This window comes from Caloenas nicobarica, chromosome 2, assembly GCF_036013445.1.
Source record: "Caloenas nicobarica isolate bCalNic1 chromosome 2, bCalNic1.hap1, whole genome shotgun sequence".
Lineage (NCBI taxonomy): Eukaryota > Metazoa > Chordata > Aves > Columbiformes > Columbidae > Caloenas > Caloenas nicobarica.
The window spans coordinates 17508406-17531947 of NC_088246.1; the positions used below are offsets into that span (position 1 = coordinate 17508406).

Below are 23542 nucleotides of genomic sequence, written 5' to 3' on the forward strand. Positions count from 1 at the left end.
ATACATAAAGTTATTTTTTAAAGTCTCTGAAACAGAGTAAGTCAGGCATACCAGTCTAAAGAAAAAAAAACAACCCCAGACATTCATTTAATCTTTGTGGTTATTAGAAAAACTACCATACCTGTAAAAATAAGAAAATTGATAGGTATTAAAACATCTAAATGATTGCTTCCAATTAAACTTGCACATTGGTTACACTGCAGTCCTCCAAGCACAGTACCAGGCACATTTAGTGTAACACTCATCACCTGAGCGATAATGGCTGAATTTTAATATTTGTGAGAAATTGCTTAAATAAAGGTTAATTAAAGATAACTCACCACCATCCCTCTCTCTAACTCTGTGAGCATGGACACTTTTTGCTTTACTGTGCCCTGTGTTGTCACCATACTTGTTTTCAGGACTATCAGAGCGCCGCAACATTTTATTTGGTGGTGAAGGATCTGTGGTGTCTCGCATCTTGTCATGACGGTGATCACCACCACCGGGGTGACTCTTGGATGAGTACTTAAGAGCCTGTAACAGATCACAAGAGAACAAGCATTTATATCAGGTATGAAGTTAGAGAACTGACGTTAAAATGTTATTTCTAAATTTTAGATCTCTTTCCAAAACACTTCGTAAAGTTAATTAATTTTCATTTCCCATTTAAACAATCGGCATTAGTCTTTCTAATTTTCATTACCTACATTAAAGCAACAAGTTCTGTAATTATAACTCAAACTATTTTCTCCCATTATCACATCCAACATAGCACGTGCTGTTAAGATAAGCCTACTTTATCTTTTCACTGATGGACTACACACTTTCAGCAGTAAATGGGCTGCAGTACTTCTGCACTTTTGGGAGAAGCACAAATCTCCACTTCGTATGAGGAATATACACAGAAAGTTACACTGAATCAGTGCAAACTTTGAATATGTCCTCCATACTGTAGCCAAGGCCACTCAGTTTCACCACTACCTTGAACTACTGCAGTGTTTTTCAGTACTAGCAATCCTGTGGCAGATGTAGTTAAAAGCCCTAGAATTCTGGAGGCCCAAAACACATAATGTGAGGATTCATTTTGAAGTATTTACCAAAAACTACATGTTCTGCCTCACTTTGACCTGCTTGATTTTGCAGTGGCAAGTGTTTACATTTACACGAACAGTCACTGACAGCTGGCTTGGACTGTCAGATTACACCTCACAGTCATACAAATACACAGAAATGTAATAAACCAATTCAATTCTGTGCCCTAAGGAGAGCAATATCACAATAAGACATTCCCCAGATTCACACCCCAAGAACTGCGTTTTTTTCAGTAGACACGGCAGAGGAATATAGTATCCAACTTACAGAAATTGAAATTATTGTCAGCAGCTTAAGGGTTTGATGGTTTCTGAATATGCCTAGCAGCTGGCAACTGCAGAAATTAAGACTTACTGGCAACCCCAGTTATCCAGGGTCTAAAACCATGCTCTGCTCAGGTTACAGTCCACAGCAGCAGTTTTGGGGAGAAGAAAGGACTTGGGGAGGGGAGTGGAGGAAGAACAAGATGCCTTTTGTTTTTAAAAGGAAAACACTCACCTCCCCCTGGGTCTCCACTCCACTGCAAGTGACCCCGGCTCGCTCTCCCGCCCGTCGCACCGTCCCCTCCCCAACTCCTAGGCCCAAGCCCTCCCAGGGTCGCACTAGGCCTCTCCTCCTGGCCCCGGCCCCGCGGGCCTCAGCAGAGCGCCGGAGCCCCGTTCCGCCCGCGCGCGGCCGCTGCCGCCCCCACGTCCGTCCTCCCCGGGCCCGAAACGGCGCCGAGGGACGGGACCGAGGCGTCTGTGGCACCGCGGCCTGCGGCGGCCGCCGAAGCCTCCGCTGGAGTAGCTCCCCAGCTCCCCCCCCCCCCTTCTCCTCCCCTGCTCCTCCTCCTGGGCCTAGCGGCCGGCGCTCAAGGTACCTGGTAGGGCTGCGAGTCCCCCCTGCGGTCGTGACAGCTAAAGAGAAAGCGAGAGAGAGAGACAGACGTTAGCGAACAACCGTTACCGGCCGCCGGGGAAGGGGGCCCAAACATGGCGGAGGGGAGGGGGAGACCCCGCGGGGCCAGGGGGCAGAGGAGGAGGAAGGGATTTACCCATCACTGAGTCTCTGCTGTTTCCTCGCATACATTACCATCAATGCCCGGCCTGTGTGTGTGAGTGTGAGGGGACGAGGAGGGGACGGCCGCGGCCGGGCCACAGGCGCCGAGGGGGGAGGAGGGGGAGGCAGCGCTCCGCCTCGCCGCCGACCGGGGGCAGGGAGGGGGGAAGGGAGGGAGGAGGCGGCTCGGGCAGCTCGGCTGGGAGCAGCGCTCACGGGCCCATCTCCTCCGCGCACAGCGAGGGGGGAGACGCCAGCAACTCGGCCCCGCGCGCGCTGAGACACTCCGGGAGCACGGACGTCGCCACCGCTCCTGCTGCTGCTGCCGCCGCGGCCGCCTCCTCCCCCCGCTGCGCCCGCCGCCACCGCCGCTCCTCCAACTACATCCGGGAAACTCGGGCGACGCCGCGCTCGGTTAACGTCGGCTCTTTTCGGCTCTTTCCGACATGCTCCGTCCCCTCTGTCCCCTTTGCTCTCGGGCGACTCTGCCTTCGGGAAACATCGGCAGCCTTCGCCGAGCCCAACGCCCTTCAATCTCTCCCTTCGGCAAACATCGGCTCGTTCCGTAACGCCGCTCCCGCCCTCCTCCTCCCACCGGCCAGCCCGCCTCGTCCTCCTCTCCGGAGCGCTACCTGTCTTCGGAAAACATCGGTTATTTCCGTAGAGCTATTTTCACGCTCCCGTCAGGGTGGCGCCGCGTTCGGAAACGCTCGGGTATTTCCGTGACCCCTCACCCAGCGGCTTCCAGGCGCCGCCGGTCGGAGCAGCCGTTGGCCGGGCACGCCCGGCTGATTGGCCGAGGGGAGCCCCCGCCGCCCGGGGGCCCTCGCTTCGCTTCCCCGCCGAGCAGGAGCAAGGCCGCGGCTGGGCAGCTGGCTTCCTCGGTGGGAGCCGATAGGGCGGGAACGCCAGGCAGGTGGGGGCAAGAGGGGGAATTGCGAGAGAAGCGGCGGGGCGGGGGGAGCGGAGCGGCGCCCGGCCGCGAGATAGGAAAGGGAAGGTCTGCTCTTACCTCCCCCCTCCTCCCCTTCCGCCCAGGGACTTGATGCATAAGCAGGAGCCATTTTGTGTACGGCTCGTCTTCTGCGAGGAAGCGCTCGGCGGTGAAGAGGTGGTTAAAATGTCCCAGGGGACGCGGCGAGCGCGGGTCAGGCCCTGCCGCCCGGCCGTGCGGCGGCGCCGGTTTCTCCCCACCCGCCGTGGCGGGGCTCCGCTCCCGGCCCCTGAGGAGCCGCCGCCGGGCTGCCGCAGCCGTGGCCGCTGAGGGAGCGAGGCGCTGGCGGCAGAACGGCCTGGGCGCGGTGAAACCGCCGCCGGAGGGAGGGAGGGTTGAGTGGGGGGCGGCGGTGAGGGGCGCCGGGCGCCAACGGCCGCGCCCGGCGAGCGAGCGGCTCGTTGCGCGGCTTGGCACACGCGTGGAAGTGTCGCCCCGGCGGCCGTGAGTAGTCAACGGCGCCAGGTGGGTTTGTTTCAGGTGGCCCCGGGCTCGCTGAGTGAAGTGGGTGGCTGGCGCTCGGTTTGCCAGGAAAGTCCCGTTCGTCAGGGGCTGGGTGGATGCTGCTGGTGGTGACAGCTGAGCCTTCTCCGGGGAAAGGGCCGTTTGGTGATTTCTGACCAAACCCTCGAAGTCTGAGGTACAAAGCATCACCTAGTCAAAATGGTATTAAGATATTATAAAATATAAGTATGTTGATGCCGCAGTTGAGCATTGGCATGAGGGTATCGTTGGAGAGACCGTTTTTCAGTCAACGTACAGTGTTGATGCTGAATTGTGTCCTGCCCCCTTCCTGAAAAGGGAAGAGATGTGGCACAACTCAGAACTAGCATGTTAACCTTAAACCAGAGCATCTTTCGCCGTGGCTCTGTCTGTGCTAGTGTAGCATTGTTCGTGGTAACTCTCTTTACAGAATTTTTCTTTCTGTTTTTTACTGTGGGGTGTGTTTTAATTTTTTTTTTTTCTTTTTTTCTGTTAGAGTGCAGAAGGCTGTTGCTGAGAGGGGACTTCAGGGAGCAGTGGCAGAGCTGAGGGAGGGGAGTAAAGGATGACTCAGCAGGGAGCTGTTCTTCAGGGTTACAACAATGAACTTGTGAAGTGCATTGAAGACTTGTGTATTCAAAAAGAAGAGCTGAACAAACAAATCCAGCAAGCAGAAGAGGAAAAAAATAAACTCCAGCACGAAATCCAAGTCCTGAAAGATCAACTGGACTGTGTGTGTGAAAACCTGGCCCAAAAGGTAGCTTCACGGAATGAGCTTGATAAAATTCTTGCTGAAACTGAAGCTGCTTACATGAAGATTTTGGATAGTTCTAGAACTTTACTTAATGTCCTGAAGAAGGAAGTGGGAAGCTTAAAGCATACGTCAGAACTGAAAACCAATGTAACGTGAAACGGTCAAATGTTTGGACTCCACAGTGCTAAAATTCCACTAGGTGAGAAATGTGGTTAGCCACAGAACCTTAGAACAACAGTATAAGCAGAGAGGGATTTTCTTCCGACCTTTCTGTATGTTTTATTACTATTTTTTTAATGCACTAGAAAATAGATGAAATAAAGCTGATGTTTTGCTGTTAAAAAATATTGCCAACGTAGTTTTGTAGTGTTTTAACTAAGTGAGGCAGATGTGAGACACTCAATTTTGACATGGTGATGCGTCAAGGCTATTCTGAAGACGGGGGAAAAAAACCCCACGTTTTATTGGTTGGCTTCAGATGGCTACCAGTGAATTCCTGTTTGATTGAAAAATAGTGGATGCAAGTAGATCAGATACTACTGCTTTTCACTTTACAAATGCTTAGGCTTTACTGCTAAGGACCCAATAGAAACGAACCATTTAGGTTACTCAAGGAGTTTGGAGTTCTGTCTGATGCATGCGCAAAGATGGCCCCTGTTTACAATCATCTCTTGCTTATCTGGTATAATTGAGGGATAAGGTGAGAAAACATGACTAATGCAGGGTGTGGAGGCTTAAGCTGTAGGACTGTATGGTCCTTCTGGAGCTATGCTCAAAAGCCTGTTTAGAAAGGAGGCACAGTATAGCAAAAGATGGGGTTTGGTACCAGTGCCTGCCTGGTGTGCAGAGCAGAGCTCTGCAGGCAGCTACACCATGTACGCTCGGACCAATTAATCTATTTATGGATAAAGGAAAGATGACTGTACTTCAATAGTGTCTGGACATCCTGAAGAAGACTACCGGGGTTCAATCAAAAATACTAAGAGTTAAATACAAGGCCAAATAAGATAATCTTAACTAAAAGCCAGTAATAAAACTTCTGGAAACCTCATTTTAGTGCACTATAGCTCTATACTGATCTACTAAATAATTGTAATAAGATTGTAAAGGATAGTGAACAACTTGGAATGGTGAGAAATAAGTACAAATGAAAGATGGAAGAAGAAAATGAGATTAGAAGTAGTTTGCAGCTGTAAGGCATTCTTACAGATGAGGTTATAACAGAACCTAGTTCAGAGGTCAGAGAGGAGGTAACAGCATGGCAGAAATCTCAGATTAATCCGGTTTGCTATTTCTATTAGTTACTAAACCTCTGTGGGTGTGTGTGCACATACACATGCATTTCGTACTGCTCATTCATATGTTATAGCAGTAACTTTATTTTTGAGCTGTATCTTGTAGTCAAATCTTCATTCTGTATCAACTAACTAAATAGAAAGATGCGCAATTCTAGTCTCCTTACCTGGATAATTGTGTGTCTCTCAGGTGCAAGTATAAAGGTTATGTAGATGTGAATAGTTTTAGTAATAGTTCTTCACCAACATGAAGCAAATTTTATGTTATTCTGATTGCCATGCTACATCAGGGATTAGTGTGACTGAGCTAATTAACAGTTTACTTGTATAGCGTTTCCACTACCTTCCCTCAAGTAATGCTGAGGTGATAAAACTAGATAATCTCAGGGGTACTGCTGTTGTTGTAGTACTGCAGCATTCAAGACAGCCTTGTTTACATTGAAGTGAAATACAAAAACGTTGCTATTTTTCAGTAGGTAAAAAGTTATTTATTTGACTGGATGTTTCTTGGCATTCTCTCTTCTCCTAGTCTGTAGTAGCAACTAATTTACATCAAAATAGGAAGACTCAGGAAAACTAAGACTAAGGAGTAAGGACTTTTTTTAGAGTTGGATATGTAAACTGCTGCTTCTTATTAACTGTAAGGGAGCTTGAACTTGTCTGTGTGGGGAAAAAATCATAGAAAGGTCATTACAGAGAACAGTACAGTTAATTTCTCCTATTATCAGTCTCAGACAATTACAGGTTTGTTTGCCTTAGAATACTCACAAATAACACCTCTTCTTGCTCTACTTAGGCAGCTAACACTAAATGAGCTTTAAGAAGCCTTCTAAGTCTTTAAAGAAGGCCACTTCGTGACCATAGCTACATCTTAATGTAGCTATCACAGTGTCAAAACTAAAATACTGGAGGTTTTTGAATTTTTTATGTTACAAAACTAAGGGAAAATCTAACTCACTAGTATTTACATACACTGAAGCCTCCCAACTTTCAAATAAAAAGTTGACATGTTAGCATTTAATTCAGTGATCCCAGTCTGTAAAATTTCTGTTTAAATTCAGATTCGTGAACTGGGAGCAATAACAGATCTCTAGGGCTTGGCTATTTGTAAAATAACTCCCAATTGTGGCAGTCATTGTGAGGTAAGTGCACATGCAAAGTTGTTACTCAAAAATAGCCCTTATCATTATATTATGTGTTGACCCAAATGAACTTACTGTATCCTTTTATTGAAGTGGTAAGCCATTTTCACTGCTTTTTCAGGTAGCCTAAATCTTGACATAGCTAGCTTTTTTTTGAACAGCATCAGTTTGTTTAGAATAGAAGACACGCAAACTAAATTAACACACAGTATTGCTAGAACAGAAATTATAATTTGCAGCTTACAGCAACTCTGTAGGGCTAGCCCGCAGTGGAAAGTTTGCCTGAAATCAAGCAGGTCATAAACTTAAAGCATCATACTTATTCCTGACTTATTTTTTTATATTGATTCTTATATAACTCTGGGTTAGATCCAGTAATTTACTTGAGTGCATACAATATAGGAGCCTTAATGACAAAAGTTCAGGTTACCAAATAGTTGTGCCTAATGTAAAGTGCTGTGTTGAGTGTCTTGTAGCTTATTTGGTATGTGAGGAGATCCAGTTTTTGAAACTCCTGTCTATACTTGATTAAAAGCTCCAGCAAAATGCATCTAGCGCACTGCTCTCATTTCCTGAATTTATGTAGTGGCATCTCCACCTGGTTTCCAAATAACAGCACATAACTGGAGGAGAGATGATTCCCAGCTTTTATAGCGGTACTTCTGAAGTATGTACTCAGCACATACAACTCTAGTGATCAAGAGGTTTTTCAAAACATTTGAGCATTAACTCTTGCCAAGTAAACTAAGTTTATGATGTATGATATAGTTTGGTGGTTACCAAAGAAACTGCTTGTGGGTGCTATGTGGAAAGCGATTTTCTGTGTGGAGATAATTATAGGAACCCCTAGGTGAAGTCCCATATACAAGTGGTCACAATGTGTAACTGTCTCTGTGGAGATGTTTACCCTTCTGTTCAGGTACCTCCCCACACACAGTTTCTGCTAATCTCTTGGTGAATGCAAGAGATTTGTTTCCTTGGACTAGGAAGTCTTCAGACTAGAAAGACCAGGCATCTTCAGGCACCTGAGGAACCATCCATTCAAACAACGAAGCAAGCTATAATCTAAACCCAGATGGCTGGGTCGTGGATTCCAGTTTCAGAATTAAGTATCTCAATTCCGACTAGCTCTTGCGGTATAAGTGTGTCTCACTGAATGGATTAAGCTAAATTGGAAGAAGGTACTCTTAATTCTGAAACAAGAACATTTGGAAAATTGTTAGCAAGAGGATCAAATATCTACAGTTAACTTCATCATGTAGATGAGTCTCGCACAAAAGACCAGCATCTATTACTCCTTAGATGATTTTGCTTCCTAGGAGAAATTCGAGTGATAAGATGTAGCTCATGGCAGTTGCTGAAATCCTTAACTTGGAGATGGAGCTTGTGGCAATTGCTGAAATTAACTTTGCTTAGATCCTGGGCTCTTGGGTTTTTATGTAAGAAGTAGATAAAACAGTTCATTTTTTTTTTAATATGATTTTTCTTCCTTTTCAGTAGTGAGTGAAGAAATATCGATAGATGCTTTAATATTGATTTTTTTTGTTTTGTTGGGGACGGGGGGGAGTTTGTTTTTAATAGGTGGATAGACAAGCTTTCCTAAAATGGGACTGCTCACTTAGCTTTCTTTTTAATGTATGTGTGTGGTTTTAAGTATAGGTATAAATATCTTCTTTTTTTCCTCTACTGGGGGAAGGCCAGATCAGCCTTTGCTTTAGTTTGTGCATCGATTGCTTTGTCAGTGTTTGTTGTGTTACTGAGGGTGAAGTCAGAAACAGCAGCTGCTTCTCGGGTGACTGTTCTATGCCTTTTTTAAACTGGGAATGGGTTTGTTGTTCTTTGCCCCTTATCTGTCTCTAATTTCAGTTGCCCCAGAATACTCTTTGATTGTTGTCTTCCTCAGTTGGTTTTCAGATGAAGTTTCGTTCAATCTCTAGCTGTATAAACAAGATGTGTGCAGGTGACACAACTTGCATGTTAGCTGTTAAGAAAACATGGTGGAGAGGTCCAGGCTTGTGGAAAAGGGAGCTATATGATTATTTGGTCATTCATAGCTTTAGCTTGTGGGATTTGTGTGAAAAAGTAGTTCAGTGTTGTAGTGTGATTTTACAAAAATATGATGTTAGAAGAAGTGGGGCTAATAAAAGTCTTTCATTTTGTAGTAGTTTCAAAAGTAATTTCACAAGATCCTGTGGGGTGGAACAATCTGCTTTTTTGGGGGTGTCTGTTTGTGCAAGACTAGACTGTTCATATGCTGCAGTCATCGCTACAGTAAATTAGTAAAGTTTCGTACAAACTTTGAGATCTTTATTTAGCAGCAGCACTGAAAATAATGGTGTCAAATCTTTGTGTCTTGATGGTAGCAAGCCTATTGCTTGCTACATCATTCAAAGCTTATAATATATGTAAGTATGCTTAATTTGTATGTCACCAATAGGAAAATGTTACTCTTGGGTTCATCGGTATTGGAGGAAAATGGGCACCTGTAGGCAGAGATTATGTTCAAGGGAAGGCATTTGAGAAAAGTTGTATCAGTCTCCCTCTAGAGGTGGGATTGGTGGTGATTCCACTAACTGTGGTGGGAGCTTCAGGTTCACTCACAACTCACTTCGACGCATATGAAGTTAAGTGGGATGACTTAGCTTACCACCGTTTGTTTTATACAATATGTGTACTTGGCCATGAAAGATTTATAGCGGTGTTGAGGGTTCTCATTTATTATCTTTAGAGGCAGAGACACAGCTTCCTGCAGTGGCCAGCCTAAATCAGGAAGACAGAAGTGTTAGGTAGAGACTGTAAAACGAAGTAAGAGCCTGAACAATTTTTAACACTTAATTTTCAACATTTTTCAAAGTATGATACTGAATAGACTGGTCATGGAGCATTTTAAATTTAAATCTTCATAGGTGCTATTTTTCAAGCTTCATATGCATAGGTTCTCATGCTCTTGTAATGAGCTTGAGGTTTTCCATTGGTACGTGGTACATGGGAACAGTATTACAAAATTATTTCCATCGTAGTCTATGACAGATCTGTAGCTTACATTTTTAAAAAACACTTCATATAGTTGATTTAGTTGAATGTAGTAAAAAGTTAGCAAATTTCTTTCCTAAATGCTTTCAAATCTCGCTATCTGTATTGGATCAAATTATTGTTTGTAGTATTCTCTTCTTGTTGTTATATGGTTCTTAACAAGTTGATGCAACTTAGACCCACTCTGATCAGGTATGTCTCTCAGTTCCAGAGACAAAATCCTTTTCATGTTTTGCAAGCATTAATTTTTTTGAAGCCTCCTTTTCCTTATACAATAAGAACACTTTGAGTTGAAAATCAGCATGACAGACTCCCGTGATGCCTCTTTTAAAATATAGTCAGTATTCAGGGCTGAATCATATTCTGTCAGATGTTTGAAAACAAAAAAATTAGCAGTAATTATTGTGCTTATGCAGTTGTTCAATAACAGAAATCCTGCCAGAGATTTGTGCTGCTCACTGTCCAATAGTAAGTGAGATTATTTACTGTAATTGATGAACGCATAGTACTTTTCATTAAAAACTGGTCCTTAAGAGTTGTTGCTAGCATGAAGGGAATGGTTACTTCAGGCCTGGGAGGCGTGGGGCAAAACAGCTGCCTTTTTAGTAGAGACCACCCACCCGGGAAGAGAGGAGCACCTTTGTTAGCAGGGCTCATGGTAAACAGTTGTGAGATGATTCAGACCGAGTGGTTATTATGGTCATAGTTTACTGTTGCAAGGCCTACTGAAGCAAGATGAAAAAAAGAAAACTCAGTCCATATTGTCAGTCACAAGGAATGTGATACTTGGTTGCAATCAGGTTATCTTTACATGCAGGAGCTCAGGTACAGCTGGAAGCATTGTACTGCTGCAGTACTGGGATCAGCAAGGGTTAATTTGCCCTGCCAAAAGGCAATCAACCATGTGGACACGGGAATTTTGTGCCTTCAGGAGTCAACTGGACTTTCTATAAAAATGTAACCTGTTCCTATTCTTGAAATTCGGGGAATTCAAACTGTCTTTTAGTGAAATGCAACATTAGATGCGACTCCATGAGAAGGATATTTAATTTAAATCCTGTTCCCTTTAGGGAGTTATCTCTGAAGCCTAAAGTGTTCTTGCTTTAGATTTAAGTTGTTCAAAAACCTGTGGCCAAGGGGAAAAATACAGACACCGAAGTTTGAAGCCCACAAGCCTGTAAGTGGTTTGTATTCACTCTGTAATACACCAAGCTCCTGGTCAAATGCTGTCTAACCCTGCAATCAACTTGCAATTTCTGTGACTCCCCTTAGTAGTTTTAAGTGATCTGCAACAAATGTTACTTGTTCAATTGGGAATGTAGTTTTGTTTGGTTTTTAATGAGGTATTCAGTTGAGGCCTCCTATGGCAGTCTGCCATAAACATTCATGTTATGCCTGTGAATATATGGGTTTTCTTTGGGAATGTCAGAAGCTACCTATACAGCAGCAATTCATGTGAAACAAGATTTGGGTTTATGCCATGCTGGTTTTATTTTTTGGTGTTTTAAAATGCTGAGTATATACCTATATATATGCTCATAGGATATATAAAAGACTGATTCCAATCAATAGATCACAAAGTACCTCACAGAGAATGTTAATATCTTTATCCCTCTTGATAGACAGCGGCAGTCGGTAGTAATCTGCCTCAAATCAGGGACAGATCTGGAAATAGAGGCTTTGCTTTTTCAGCCTCAATCGAATGCTCTGACTTTGACTGCTTCCCAGGGATGCATGTCCTGTTTGGCATTTGACATAAACCAACTGGATTATGCATTCTCAGCCTGTGTTGGGGAAAAGGATAGATATAACTGACTAGATGCATACTTTTTTGCTGTTATTCACTTCACATATCATGCAGTGTCATGATGATGTTTAAAAGTATTACTCATTTTTCCATGGATACACCCTTCATGACAAACTATCCCATCTCCAAATCAGCTACTCTCTGACTTTACAGACCTGCTCTCTACAAGCCCATGCTCACAGGTGTTCGGGAGCTGACTGTAGAAGATGGGTCAGAGGAACAGAAATAACTTTTAATGATAGTTGCTAATGAATTACCTTTCACAAGCCTAACCTTGTTCAGATAGCTTGTCTTTACAGACCCTGCTGTTCTGTCTTGTTTTCATCAGGCTTCGTATTACCTTATGCTAATCAATGTACCAGGTATTTGTGCCAATACCTCTTAGGGGTTTTCTAGACATTGAAGTTCCCTGGTGTTTAAATACAGTGGAGGATCTGAATTCTAGTCCATCAATAACGGCATATAGACCACAATAAGCATTCTGACCACATATAACAGCAACAGGCTGTGTGGCAACCATATTCCACCACAGCTTGTTTTGGGTTAATGGCACTGAAGCAGCATGGCAAGTCAAGAACTGTAGAGATATAGATGGATGTGGTTCTGTAGGAATAGAAGCTGACTCTATGAATTCAGATTAAAAACTACTTTAATCTAGGACAGGTGACACCTGACAGCAGTATTCTTTTATTTCGTGTACCACAATAAATATATATACATACTACAAATATATAAATATACTAAGCATTTTTTAAAAAGTATAGAATATTCATGGTAGAATCCTGTCTAATATTTCGGTAGTCTGCCACTAGAAAGGATGATTTAAATAGGCTTGTCATTAACAACTTGCATTAGGTTGTGTACCCTCTGCTTTCAATAGCCTCCACAGTCTTGCTGCTATATAACCCCTCATTTCTAGCCCTGTCCTCATCTTCCTGCTGTAACAGCTTTTGTTGCCCCTGTTTCCTAGCCCCTCGCCTTACCATGTTTTTAGTTATCTCAAGCTGTTGACCAGAAAGAAAGATGCTGTTCTTCTGCCACATGATGGGTCAGAGATGTTTTTGGTATCTTCATATTGTCTGGACATGTTCTGGGACACTTGGAAAAATATTTTGCAAAGATAAAGAGATTTCATTCAGTTTGATAGTGCCACAAAAGTTATGGCTGGACAGGATAAGAATATTGTATGGTAGAGAAACAACGGATACCTGATCTGAAAGGAGTTTCATCCTATGAAAAACCCATCCCAAAAAGACCTTTAGGTTGACGTGATGGATAGATGGAATGTGATGTTCCTGATTCACTGTAGAGATTAAAGAACAGAAGTTTATTAGGTTTGTCAGTGAGACTATCCTTGTCTCAGCAAATACAGACTTTGTTTGTAGTCTTCTGCAAATAAAGAAGGTCTATATGGGATGCTGTAATTTAATTAGTACTAAGGCTATGTGCTGAGTGACTTGAGTTTGTTCCAGAAATGATTGCACTGTCTGAGAAGACTATAACTTGAAATTGAAAAGGGGAAAATAATATAATGCTGGAGCTTGCAGATCAATTATCTCATTGAGAAGACCATTATAGGTCAGGTATGTAGTTCTTCAAAGGTTTGAATACAACCTATATTGCAAAATAATAAACACATGCTAAGGTAGAGATGAGTATGCCCACAATAAGACTGCTTATAAAAAGTTATTCCATGACATCATATGTATTCAGCAATTTTCTTTGTAATCCTGCTCTATTTTACAAACTAATATATTCCCCAGTAAGAAGTGCTAGAGATAAACGTTCCAGATGCCTTCATCTGCGGAGGGGAAGGAGAGGCAATTAAAAGTCTGCATGCTGTGAAATCTCTGGATACCAACAGTGTCTGCACAGACTTCTATAACATTTTAAGGAACAATTGGTTTTCCTGCTGTCTGGAGTGACTGAATACAAACATAGGTTTTGAAAGATGACATTAACTCAGTTATTTTCACACTGGCTAAAATCCTGCTGGTTTGCATAAAGGTTTCTAGTTTTATTTACTGTTAGCAAAGTCTTGGTGACAAACTGGGTCCTACAAACCAGACAAATTCTGTTTTCTTTTATTAGCACACATCATTTTGTCTCTGACAAAGAAAGGGCAGCCTTCTGATAATGTAGTGAAAGAAACTGAGGCAGAGCAGTGTCTGGTACTGGTCTCTATCGAAGACAAGGAAAAGCACAAAAGGACAGAATTGTTGGCCTTAATCTGAGTTGAGTGGGGTTTCTTGCAACATTAGCAATTGAAGAGAACCTTTTTTAAAAATTATTTCTTCCTTCCTACATCATTACTGGGCTGAGTAGGGAAAGAATTTTCTTTATCTTTAAAGGTATGAGTAATAATAAATGGGATAATTTGGTCCAAGAAAAGCCAGTTCCACATGAAAGACAGCTAAATCTGCCCAATGGGAGCTCTGTTTTTTCTTTTGGAAAAATAATTCATGACGCAAATCCTAAAAACCAGCAGCCATTGAAAGGGATGGAGAAACAAGAAGATGCTGTGTTTGCTTGTCATTGTGGACCAATTATTCTTCCCGTAGCTGCATACCTCTGCAGCGTGCTTGCAAGTACTGCCTGTCCAAAACATGGATGTTTGGTCTCAAACCCGTTCAGTTTAACATACTTTTTTTTTTCATTTTAGATGAGCTTAATAAAGCAGTGCACTTTGCTTATATGTTTATGAAATTTGTCTATAACTGTTAGTTAGAAGTTCTTTTCACTGGCTTAGTATGCTATGTATTATTACATTGATGTAGCTAGGGTGAAGCTTGGTTCTCAGACATTATGGTAGCCCTTTTAACTTACATTGTGTTGATATGTATTTTATAGTTTCAGGTTTTGGTGAAGTCAGCAGCAACCAAACACGATGAGGTGTAAGTTGATTTCTGTGATACTGCCTTGCATGAACATTTTTGTTTTAAATAACTTCTGCATTTGGTTGGTTGGTGGGAAAGCACAGCCAAATGTTTTAAAAAGGTATCAAAAACCATTTGTTTTGTTTAACAGTACATTTCCTGAATAATCTCATCCAGGAGAGATTTTAAGTGCGGTACCTGTTTGGAGCCTGGACCCTCAGAGCAAAGCCCAGCCTCCATTTCCCAAGCCCATCATTCCCACTGCACATGAAAGAGCCAATTGGTTTTGCAAGGACCATGGAACAAGGGGCCTCTTGTGGGTGCTGGGAGAGAGCAGGTGATTAAATAAATGAAGGACGTGTGCTGTACAAAAACACCTCAGGTAGGCTCACACTAAGGCAGTCAGGAGGACTTGGGAGTCCCTTCTCTCTTTCTATTCTGTGTGAAGGGCAAATATATGCGTGTGTGTGTGTGTATGCTGCTCGCACTACTTGATGCTACCTCTGCTACATTGTGATTTTGTTACATTGGGAAGTTATGATTTAATTTGTAGTTAAGATAATCTCAATGGTGTGAGCAAAGCCCCTAAAACCAACCACAGTAGTTGTGCAGTGTTACTGGGTTTCTAAGTGTTAAATTTCCGCATCTGTAACTTCTGATTCTAGTGCTCTGTCCTGTATGGAAGCAAAGAAGGTAACAAAACTGATATTCTGGAATGAGTTTTGGGATAATACTAAGAATTTAATAAGTGCCCAAGAGGGTTTTAATCCACAAGGCTTACTGCAAGTTAGTGGGTCTGGTACTCTGCTTGCTATTGCCCTGAGCTTAAAGATTCAGGGGTTTTGGTGCATTTCTTAAAGGCCTGGCTCCTGAAATAAAGGCATTTTCTTTGTTCTTCTTGCCCTCCTGTGAAGTTATATTGCTGTTTCTTGTGAAGAAAAGGTTGAAAACACAAAAGCAAGTAAAGGTGAAAGGCTCAGAAATGCAAATATAAATAATTCTAGATATTTTTCATGACTTAACGATGTCTCACACTGTGTTCTTGGCCTGGTGTATGTCTTTTTGAATGCTAGAAGTTGGTCATGATCAAAGACCTACTGAAAATTTCACCCCATGTTATACTTCAATCAAATGGGATGCAATTACGATGGCTTTAAGAAAGGCACTTTTGTAATCCACGGCTGTACGTGTTGTAGCACACAACTTGTTTTCTTTACGTGAATATTTAAATTCTTCTCTTACTATCTTTAGCAACTTCACCTGCCTTTCTGCAGTCACTGTTACTCAGATGTGTCAGGGAAGCTCCTTCCAGTCCAGCCCCAACAGGATCTGCAGTTGTCATGGAGCAAGGTCTGGTTTGGGACCTGAGCTCTGGAGCTGCCAGGCCAGCAGAAGCTGGAAGCCCCACGGAATGGCAGGGGAAAGGAAAGCTGCCGGCCCCTGGGAGAGAGCGCGTCCAGCAGCGGTACATGGCTTCTCTTTTGCCAGAAGAAACATCAGCCTGGCATGACGCTTCCCAGAATTGGGAATGTTAGAGGAACAAGCAATTTCAGAGCTGAAAGAACATCGAGGGGATCACCTAACGTCACAATAAATTTAGCTCAGGGAAATGGAGGAAAGGTAAACGGGAAGATGAGTTTTCTAATATTTAAGGGGCTTTCTTTTGAGTCTGAAATGCCAAAAATATGACCACAACATCTAGCTGGAGGCTGAAGATGGGATAATTTATCAAGCTGGAGCTAAAGATAGAAGTAAGTATGCTGTATAAAGGGCAGGACGAAGACATTTTAGTAAAACTAACACTGAAAAAGAGGGGATAAGGTGCTGAGAACATCCAGAGGAATTTTCCTGAGAGCATTGCAAGAACTGCCAGAATTGTTTAATTTTTCAAATGTTTTTTATTAAAACATATAAATTTATTATCTAACATGAATAATTTATCACAATAGAAATAATTAAATCCTCAGTAAAATGAAAATGAATTTTTATGCCATTCCACAATTATTTTCAACAAACGCTTTTAATTTGGCCCGAACAATAGCAAGGAGGCTTTGTGCATATCATAATATGTGATCTAGACCTGAAAGATTTGTTTCAGTCATCATGAAGAGGGAACAATATGAGGGAACATGAGAAAAATACAGAAAACAATGAGTAGGGCTGCACATAATTTTGGCTGTCATATTTTTATAAGTCGTCTCGTGGTAGTTTGTGGTTTGCTTAAAGCTTCAGCTCCCAGATTTGTGTTGTAAATAAGTATGTAAGATTTCATTACAGAAAAACAAGTTTCTAATTTTCGCGATTCCAAGCACACTTCAACTAATATAGAGCAAGAAAAGGAACCAAAACACATCTTTTAAGACATGAATTTGTAGAGGTATAACTCAAACCCCAAAATCTCCCTCCTTACTCTAAAAACATCCAAAGGCATAAAGCTATGACTTGATCCTGCTATTAGAGCTCAGGTCAGTATTTATAGTGCGTGAATTACTCAGACATTGCAAAGCTTTGTATCCCATCCTTTTAGCAACATTCTCTTAGAGCCTTGAAAACAACATGCCCTCTATTTTAATTGCTTTTTTCCTTCAGCAGATGCTGACGAGCCCAGTGTGTGATTTCAGTTCTGATCTGGAATGGCTCCAGGGGCCTGCAGGAAGCCACCCTGGTCTTCCCTCCTAAGGGGTGGTGGTGAGGAGGAGAGTCAGGACTATTGTCTCCCTCCCACAGCAGCAGCCAGCATTGTTCCTTTTTATTTACTTCTCTCTCTCTGTAAACCAGCAGGGCTCGAAGCAGAGGGATGCAACTCTCCTCATTAGAATAATTAGGCTGATTGATGAGAGAATGGCAGCGTGAAGGAGAGCTCTTGTTCTGCAGCGCTCACCAGCAGAGGCTGAGCACCCACCCGGCTGCAGGCAGCGCAGCGCTGGGCATCCCCGCAGCTCCCAGCTCTTCAACCTTTGCATCTCAGTGAAAATGGACAGATAGATGCAATAAACACTTTTTTTTCCTTCATGTTCCTTCACAAGTTGTATGTTCCAAGTTAATACTGAAAGTCTAATTCAAGTACTAAAGGAAAGGGAAAAATCCATGTTGGACCCTTCCTTAGTGTTAGATCAGTGGAAATTTTGGCTTATAAAATGCTTCTTAAGCAGGTTCATTGTGTTGCTGGAACAGTGAGAGCTGATACAGCTTTGTTCCTCTCCTGCACTGTGGAAGTTTTGCATTATTTTTAGGAAACGTTTATGTATGAGGAATTAAGAAATTTCCTCCTTCCAGGGAAAATGTAACGAGTATCCTTTGTTCATCACATTTCCTTGGTATCTTCATGGCAAAATATAGTGTATACCTGGTAAATTCTACAGCACTCTGGAGGACCCATTTAAAATGCATGTAGACCTATTTTAAAACACATTGAAGCTTTTAAAAATGTATTGTACAAACAAACAGAAGATCATTGGCAATTCTGCCTGTTGTGTTTCTGCCAGGTGCTGGAATCAAACACCAAACGTGCAAAAGTTGCCAGCTGCCTGCACTTCCCAGTGCGATGTTTGTGGTCACCTTTATGGAAGAAGCAGTACCCATCACTTGTCTTTGCTAACAGGATGCCATTTGTAGTGCCTGAAAGGCAATGAAATAATTTTGTAAATCTCCCCTCAGGTCTACAAGAATTTTTTTTTGAGAGCAGATTGATGGTGCCAGTTTCAAGAGCAGTTATTGATATTTAATAGCCCTCCACATTACAAACTCTGTGAAAAGCCTCAACAAACCCACGGAGCTCACAGTATAAGCCAGAGAGGTGAAAGCAAGAAAAGAATGAAGCATATATTACAAACTGACATGAAAAATCCTACTGCCATTGTAATTGCCTGTAACAAAATGCTTCATACCACCCATAGGAAAATGAAAATCAGCATCCAACATTTTCTGCCACCTTCACATTGTCTCAAATGCTCTCAGCGTATTCTTGGCTGGAACATTTGCCTCTGTCTTTTGCGTACATGGAAAAGCAGTGTGAGACCCAGTTTCAGCCATCCCGTTCCTTCACGCAAAGCCTCAGTGTATTTTTGGCTTAGCCGATTGGCAATACTGACTGGCACAAAGCTGATCCATGTGGAAATCTACCCTTCTTTTCCAAAGTTGCATTCCAGAAGAAACTCCCCTTCTCTTTTTAAGGTGGATGAGGTGGGGGGGGCACCCCCTGAGACCTGGACACTGCACTTTGCAGCCAGAAAAATAACTTTGGCGCTTATTGATACCTGATTACTATGTTCACCAGCAAACAGCATCTAAAACCCTTTCCAAACCACAACTTTATTGCTCAGAAGTCAGTGTTTTGATATGTAAATACACAGCCTGATTTTTTTCTGCCTCTGGACACAGTGATTTCATTGATGGACATGGGGCATTCCTGTTGGCAGAGCTCAGCATTAGTGCTGCTGTGTGCAAGGGCAATCTGTGGAGAAGAGACACAGCTATGAAATGGAGAAATGGTTAAAACACTATGCAGCCTGCCTCTTTCCTAAACAATCATACTGTACTTGCTTTCCCTCTCCTCAAAATTGCTGCCTTGGGGAGGTAAAGAATTACCATTGCCATAAACCATAATCAAGCTCAGATGTGCAAAGGGACAAATGAGGGCCTTGCTCAAATATCAAAGGGGTCTTAAACTGCCAAAACAGAACAAGAGAGAAATCCTGAGGGAATGAGAGACGTAATTTATGACTGACCTTCATTTTAACTGGGAAATGCATGCTCTTGAATGGCAATGCTCCTCTTAACGCATGTTTCGTTTTGTTTCAGCTCATTGGGAATTTTTGCTGCTGCACTATTGATCTAAACTCCCAGACAATGAGCCCAGGATGAGGAATCACATATGCACATTCCAGAAACATTTTTTTGCACTGAGCTCGTCTCAGCAGTGACAGTGCCCAGCTTTGTCGCCCTCTCTGCCACAGCGCTGCCTTCTGGGGCTCGCCTCTTTGTGTTTACATCACCGCTTGCCTAAATAACTCCACATGTTTTGCGTTCTCACAGCCCAGTTGTCTGGATTTGGGAGAAAAATGAGATAACTCTTCAAGGAGACTTTTGCTGCCACAGGAGCAGTTGATGTCTGGATGAGCTCTCAGTCATTCAAAGGCCAAGCATTACAAGAAAAAAAGACACATCAAATATTTGCAGTCAAATATAAAACCACAGTGCCTCAGCTTTTCATGTGCTGCCTACATTTTTACATTTCACAGGGTAACGTTTGACTGGGGAGTCTCTGCACTTCAAAAAAATTTAGTTTAAAATCTGTTTCCAAACTTATTTTTGTAATGGACCCAACCTGCACACTGAACTTTGGAGAAATTCAGATCCACATTTCCATCCATATTTTATGGCTCAGTTCCAGCCATAGTTTAAAAATAAAGATGTTTATCTGCCGTCAGCTGAAGTCAAGTGCTATATTCTCCCAGCTTGCCATGGGAAATGCTGTATTCGAGCAAGTATTCATTTCCATCATCTCAGAATTATGTTCCAAATTCCAGTTAAATACTGTGATGAGAAAGCTTTTTTTCTAAAAGCTACTTTACATTTAACGTGAACTGCAGGGAACAACGGTGCTTAGCAGGTACAATGAAAAGGAGAGTTTGCCAGGAAAGCCCGTAGAGCTGTCCCATTCTGAAGAAGCCTTTCACCAAGATGGTAGCTATTCACAAAATAAACTTCTTGTCTGATAATCAGAAAAATATAATCTGTCATAGGAGTCTGAACTCCTTCATAGTTTCCCCTGTCAGCTTGCTCTGTGAACAGCTCTCAGTATGTGTATGAAACTAGCTTTGGAAAAACAGGTTTGATGCTTGATGCAAAACAAACTGATCTTTTAAATTGAGCTTTTTCAGGTAGAAAAACCTTTGGAGTTAATTGGACGGGAGTATTTAGGTTATTTTTCATCACTGCAACATGTTGTTTTGCAACACAAAATATGTCCATTTACAGTAAATAGAGAGATGTCTGCAATAAATTAACTTTGGAGTTTTGGAAACACAGATGGTATTTCTTGCACTTTCCCAAAGGGCTGCATTTGCTCTAGAAAAAGCAGAGATTTTAGCTATTCTGTTATTTTTAGGAGCTTGTGCATCCCCATTATTTCTACTTCACTAAGAACAGATAAAATCTGATTTATAGTTTATCTGCAATCAAGGAGATTAAACTATTTTGTCACTTGCAATATGTTTCTGCCACCTCCAGCATTTATTTTTTTTTAAAGTACATTTGTAAAGAAACTAATGAAGATAATGTACTCCGAAAGGCGAGTCTTCACATTCAACAGATTTCGGAGAGGCAAAAATGTGCGCCGGTGGTGGGACAGAACAAGCAACGCGGAACTGCGGTTCGCGGGTCCCGCCGTCCCGCGGGGCAGCCCGGGCTGCGCGCCTGCTCCCGGCCGCCAGCAGGGGGCGCGACGCTCCCGCCGCGCTCCCGCCGCGCTCCCGCCGCGTTCCCGCCGCGTTCCCGCCGCGTTCCCGCCGCGTTCCCGCCGCGTTCCCGCCGCGTTCCCGCCGCGTTCCCGCCGCGTTCCCGCCAGGCCCCGCTGCCCGTGTGGGCCGGAGCTCGCCTGCGAACGGCCGGGCCCTCAGGGCAGCGTCTGCACGCCCAGCAAGTCATCTCCAGCACTTTTTTTTTTTTTCTTTCCAAACAACTGCAGTGCAGTTTTGGTTTTTTGTTTCACAGAATCACAGAATGTCAGGGATTGGAAAGGACCTCGAAAGATCATCTAGTCCAATCCCCCTGCCGGAGCAGGAACACCCAGGTGAGGTTACACAGGAAGGCGTCCAGGTGGGTTTTGAATGTCTCCAGAGAAGGAGAATCCACAACCTCCCTGGGCAGCCTGTTCCAGTGTTTGTCACCTTCACTGAGAAGAAGTTTCTTCTTATATTTAAATGGAACCTCCTGTGTTCCAATTTGTACCCATTACCCCTTGTCCTATCATTGGTTGTCACCGAGAAGAGCCTGGCTCCATCCTCGTGACACCCACCCTTTATATATTTATAAACATTGATGAGGTCACCCCTCAGTCTCCTCTTCTCCAAGCTAAAGAGCCCCAGCTCCCTCAGCCTTTCCTCATAAGGGAGATGCTCCACTCCCTCCAGCATCTTCGTGGCCCTGCGCTGGACTCTCTCCAGCAGTTCCCTGTCCTTCTTGAACTGAGGGGCCCAGAACTGGACACAATATTCCAGATGCAGTCTCACCAGGGCAGAGTAGAGGGGGAGGAGAACCTCTCTCGACCTTTGAGCTTATGTTCATGAGTGTCTTAAACATTTTGGGATTTTTCACCCCTTATTATGTTGTAAGACGTCTAGTTGAGGACGCTCCAGTGGGGGCAGAATTTCTGTGTCCTTTAAGCAGAAAGAGTAACTGAAGCATACAGCTTACAGTAGGGCCCGCATTCAGCCCACCTCATTATAGCCATCTAAGTGAGAGGGCTAACTTGGAAGCCGTCTTGTCTTTGCTTCCCTCTAGAGTCGGTGGATAGATCTGGCACCTCCAAAGAGTGATGCAGCACACACAGCGATCAAAAACATCCATGCAGGTAACTCCCCACGGGATGAGGGGGGGGCATGGAATCAGACTTTAGGGGCAATAAAATACAGCGTATTTTTTTTGTATATCCGTAATTGTGATTCTTAGCTCATTCAAACAGAACATTGTAAAATAAAAATCACTACTCTTTCATTTATCATTTTAAAACACACAGAAGATGGCTTAATGATGTAACTTGCCAGTGACCACCTGTTAAGAAGTGAGAGAAATATTCTTGTGGCAGTACTGTCGTAGATTGACTGGCAAAACCTGCAAATGAACTCAGGGAGGAATTCAGGAATTCAGAAACCTCTCAAGCTACAAATTTGTCCTGAAAGTACATCCGGTTCTGCTCTTCTGAACTACACATTTCGTTTAACAATGTTTATAATAAGCAAATGGTGACTTTGAGGAAAATATGAGGGCAGTGGCAACCTGTGCAAAATGCTCCTGCCTGGCAGAAGTAGCACCACATTGCTCTCGCCCTGCAGATTCCTTTGCTGTCTGGGGTTCTTCTGGCCTTTCTGATTTGACACTTTCCTTGCTGTTTCTGGGATCAGAGCAAACACATTCTAAATGTTTGCCTTTTAGAACTCAGTTCCTGTAGTACTCCATATGCCTTTAGGATCACTCATGGCCATAATCCTAAAGGTGTTCAGCAGCTTGATGGAATTGGTCCTTATTTTATGGGAACTTTTAAAAGTCCTGATGGATGCCTACCTGCACGTACAGGTGCCTAAAATCCTTTTGCAGCTCAGTCCTTGCTTCAGCCACTTGCTGCTTCATTCCTCCAGCTGATTGATGACAGTGAAGAGGTGGGATTCAAATCAGGTTTTCAATCTGCAGACAGCCTGACTGCAGCATCTTGTTTGTGTTGCTCAAAGGACAGCCTTTCTACAGGTCCAGCATTTTTTTGCATTTGACGTTTTTCTGCTTGTAATGTTTTGTCTTTTCTGGTTCTGTCCATAGATATATTTGTTATTTCTTTCATAAACAAACAAAAAGAACAACTTGGCTAACTCAGTGTCATCCTCAGTGACACGTTCTCTGGCTTCCTCAAGGAGCTGTGTGACACTCTTCGAATCCTTATCAGCACCAAGTCAGGGGACGCAATGCAGTAATTTGGGTGGACAGGAGATAGAAGGAGCTATCAGCAGAGCTGCTTCAACAAACCAGCAGCATCCTCCCCCTTCCTCCCCTGATGCAGGAAGCCACACAGCAGCAGCTGTGAGAACAGCTGCAAGAGCACAACCTACAGCTTCCAGGGACAGCTCATCGGGAGGTAAACACAATACTGATAATACCGATCACGTTAGGAAATATTTTATTTGTATAGCCTACATTGCAGGTTTAGCTACAAGCACCATTGGGGGAGCCCACCAGAGGAGAGGAAATCACGGGCAAATGGCCACCACACAGGCCCAGTCAGTCTGCACTCACACACAAGTCCAACATGCCCAGAATACACCAGACTTGCTGT

At 43.2% G+C, this 23542-nt stretch overlaps 2 protein-coding genes across 7 annotated transcripts in view; one reads left to right on the top strand and one right to left on the bottom strand.

The window, feature by feature from the left end:
• Positions 1–2768, bottom strand: part of WAC (WW domain containing adaptor with coiled-coil) — a 59673-nt gene extending 56905 nt beyond the window's left edge. The window contains exons 1-3 of one of the 2 annotated variants that reach the window (XM_065628243.1): positions 2748–2768; positions 1937–1973; positions 321–516 (exon numbers count right to left, since the gene is read on the bottom strand). In XM_065628243.1, the coding sequence (XP_065484315.1) occupies positions 321–516; positions 1937–1973; positions 2748–2764 (250 nt within the window). In that variant the 5' untranslated portion in view covers positions 2765–2768. Of the gene's footprint in view, positions 1–320; positions 517–1936; positions 1974–2110; positions 2681–2747 lie in introns of those variants that run through there. The other variant, XM_065628242.1, reaches the window with a different exon arrangement.
• On the top strand, positions 2762–16675 carry LOC135985193 (microtubule nucleation factor SSNA1-like). 5 transcript variants are annotated; one of them, XR_010605763.1, is made up of 5 exons: positions 2762–3031; positions 4089–4545; positions 14474–14517; positions 14651–14881; positions 15751–16675. XR_010605763.1 is itself a non-coding variant. In XM_065628244.1 (2 exons), exon 2 carries the CDS (start codon positions 4158–4160, stop codon positions 4500–4502), a length of 345 nt encoding a protein of 114 aa, XP_065484316.1. In that variant the 5' UTR covers positions 2762–3031; positions 4089–4157; the 3' UTR covers positions 4503–4761. The 5 variants fall into 5 exon arrangements, 4 of the variants coding, with proteins under 4 accessions (XP_065484316.1, XP_065484317.1, XP_065484320.1 ...); XM_065628244.1 differs by lacking the exons at positions 14474–14517; positions 14651–14881; positions 15751–16675 and having other exon boundaries at positions 4089–4761; XM_065628245.1 differs by lacking the exons at positions 14474–14517; positions 14651–14881; positions 15751–16675 and having other exon boundaries at positions 2762–3027; positions 4089–4761.
• Positions 16676–23542: the final 6867 nt, after the last annotated feature.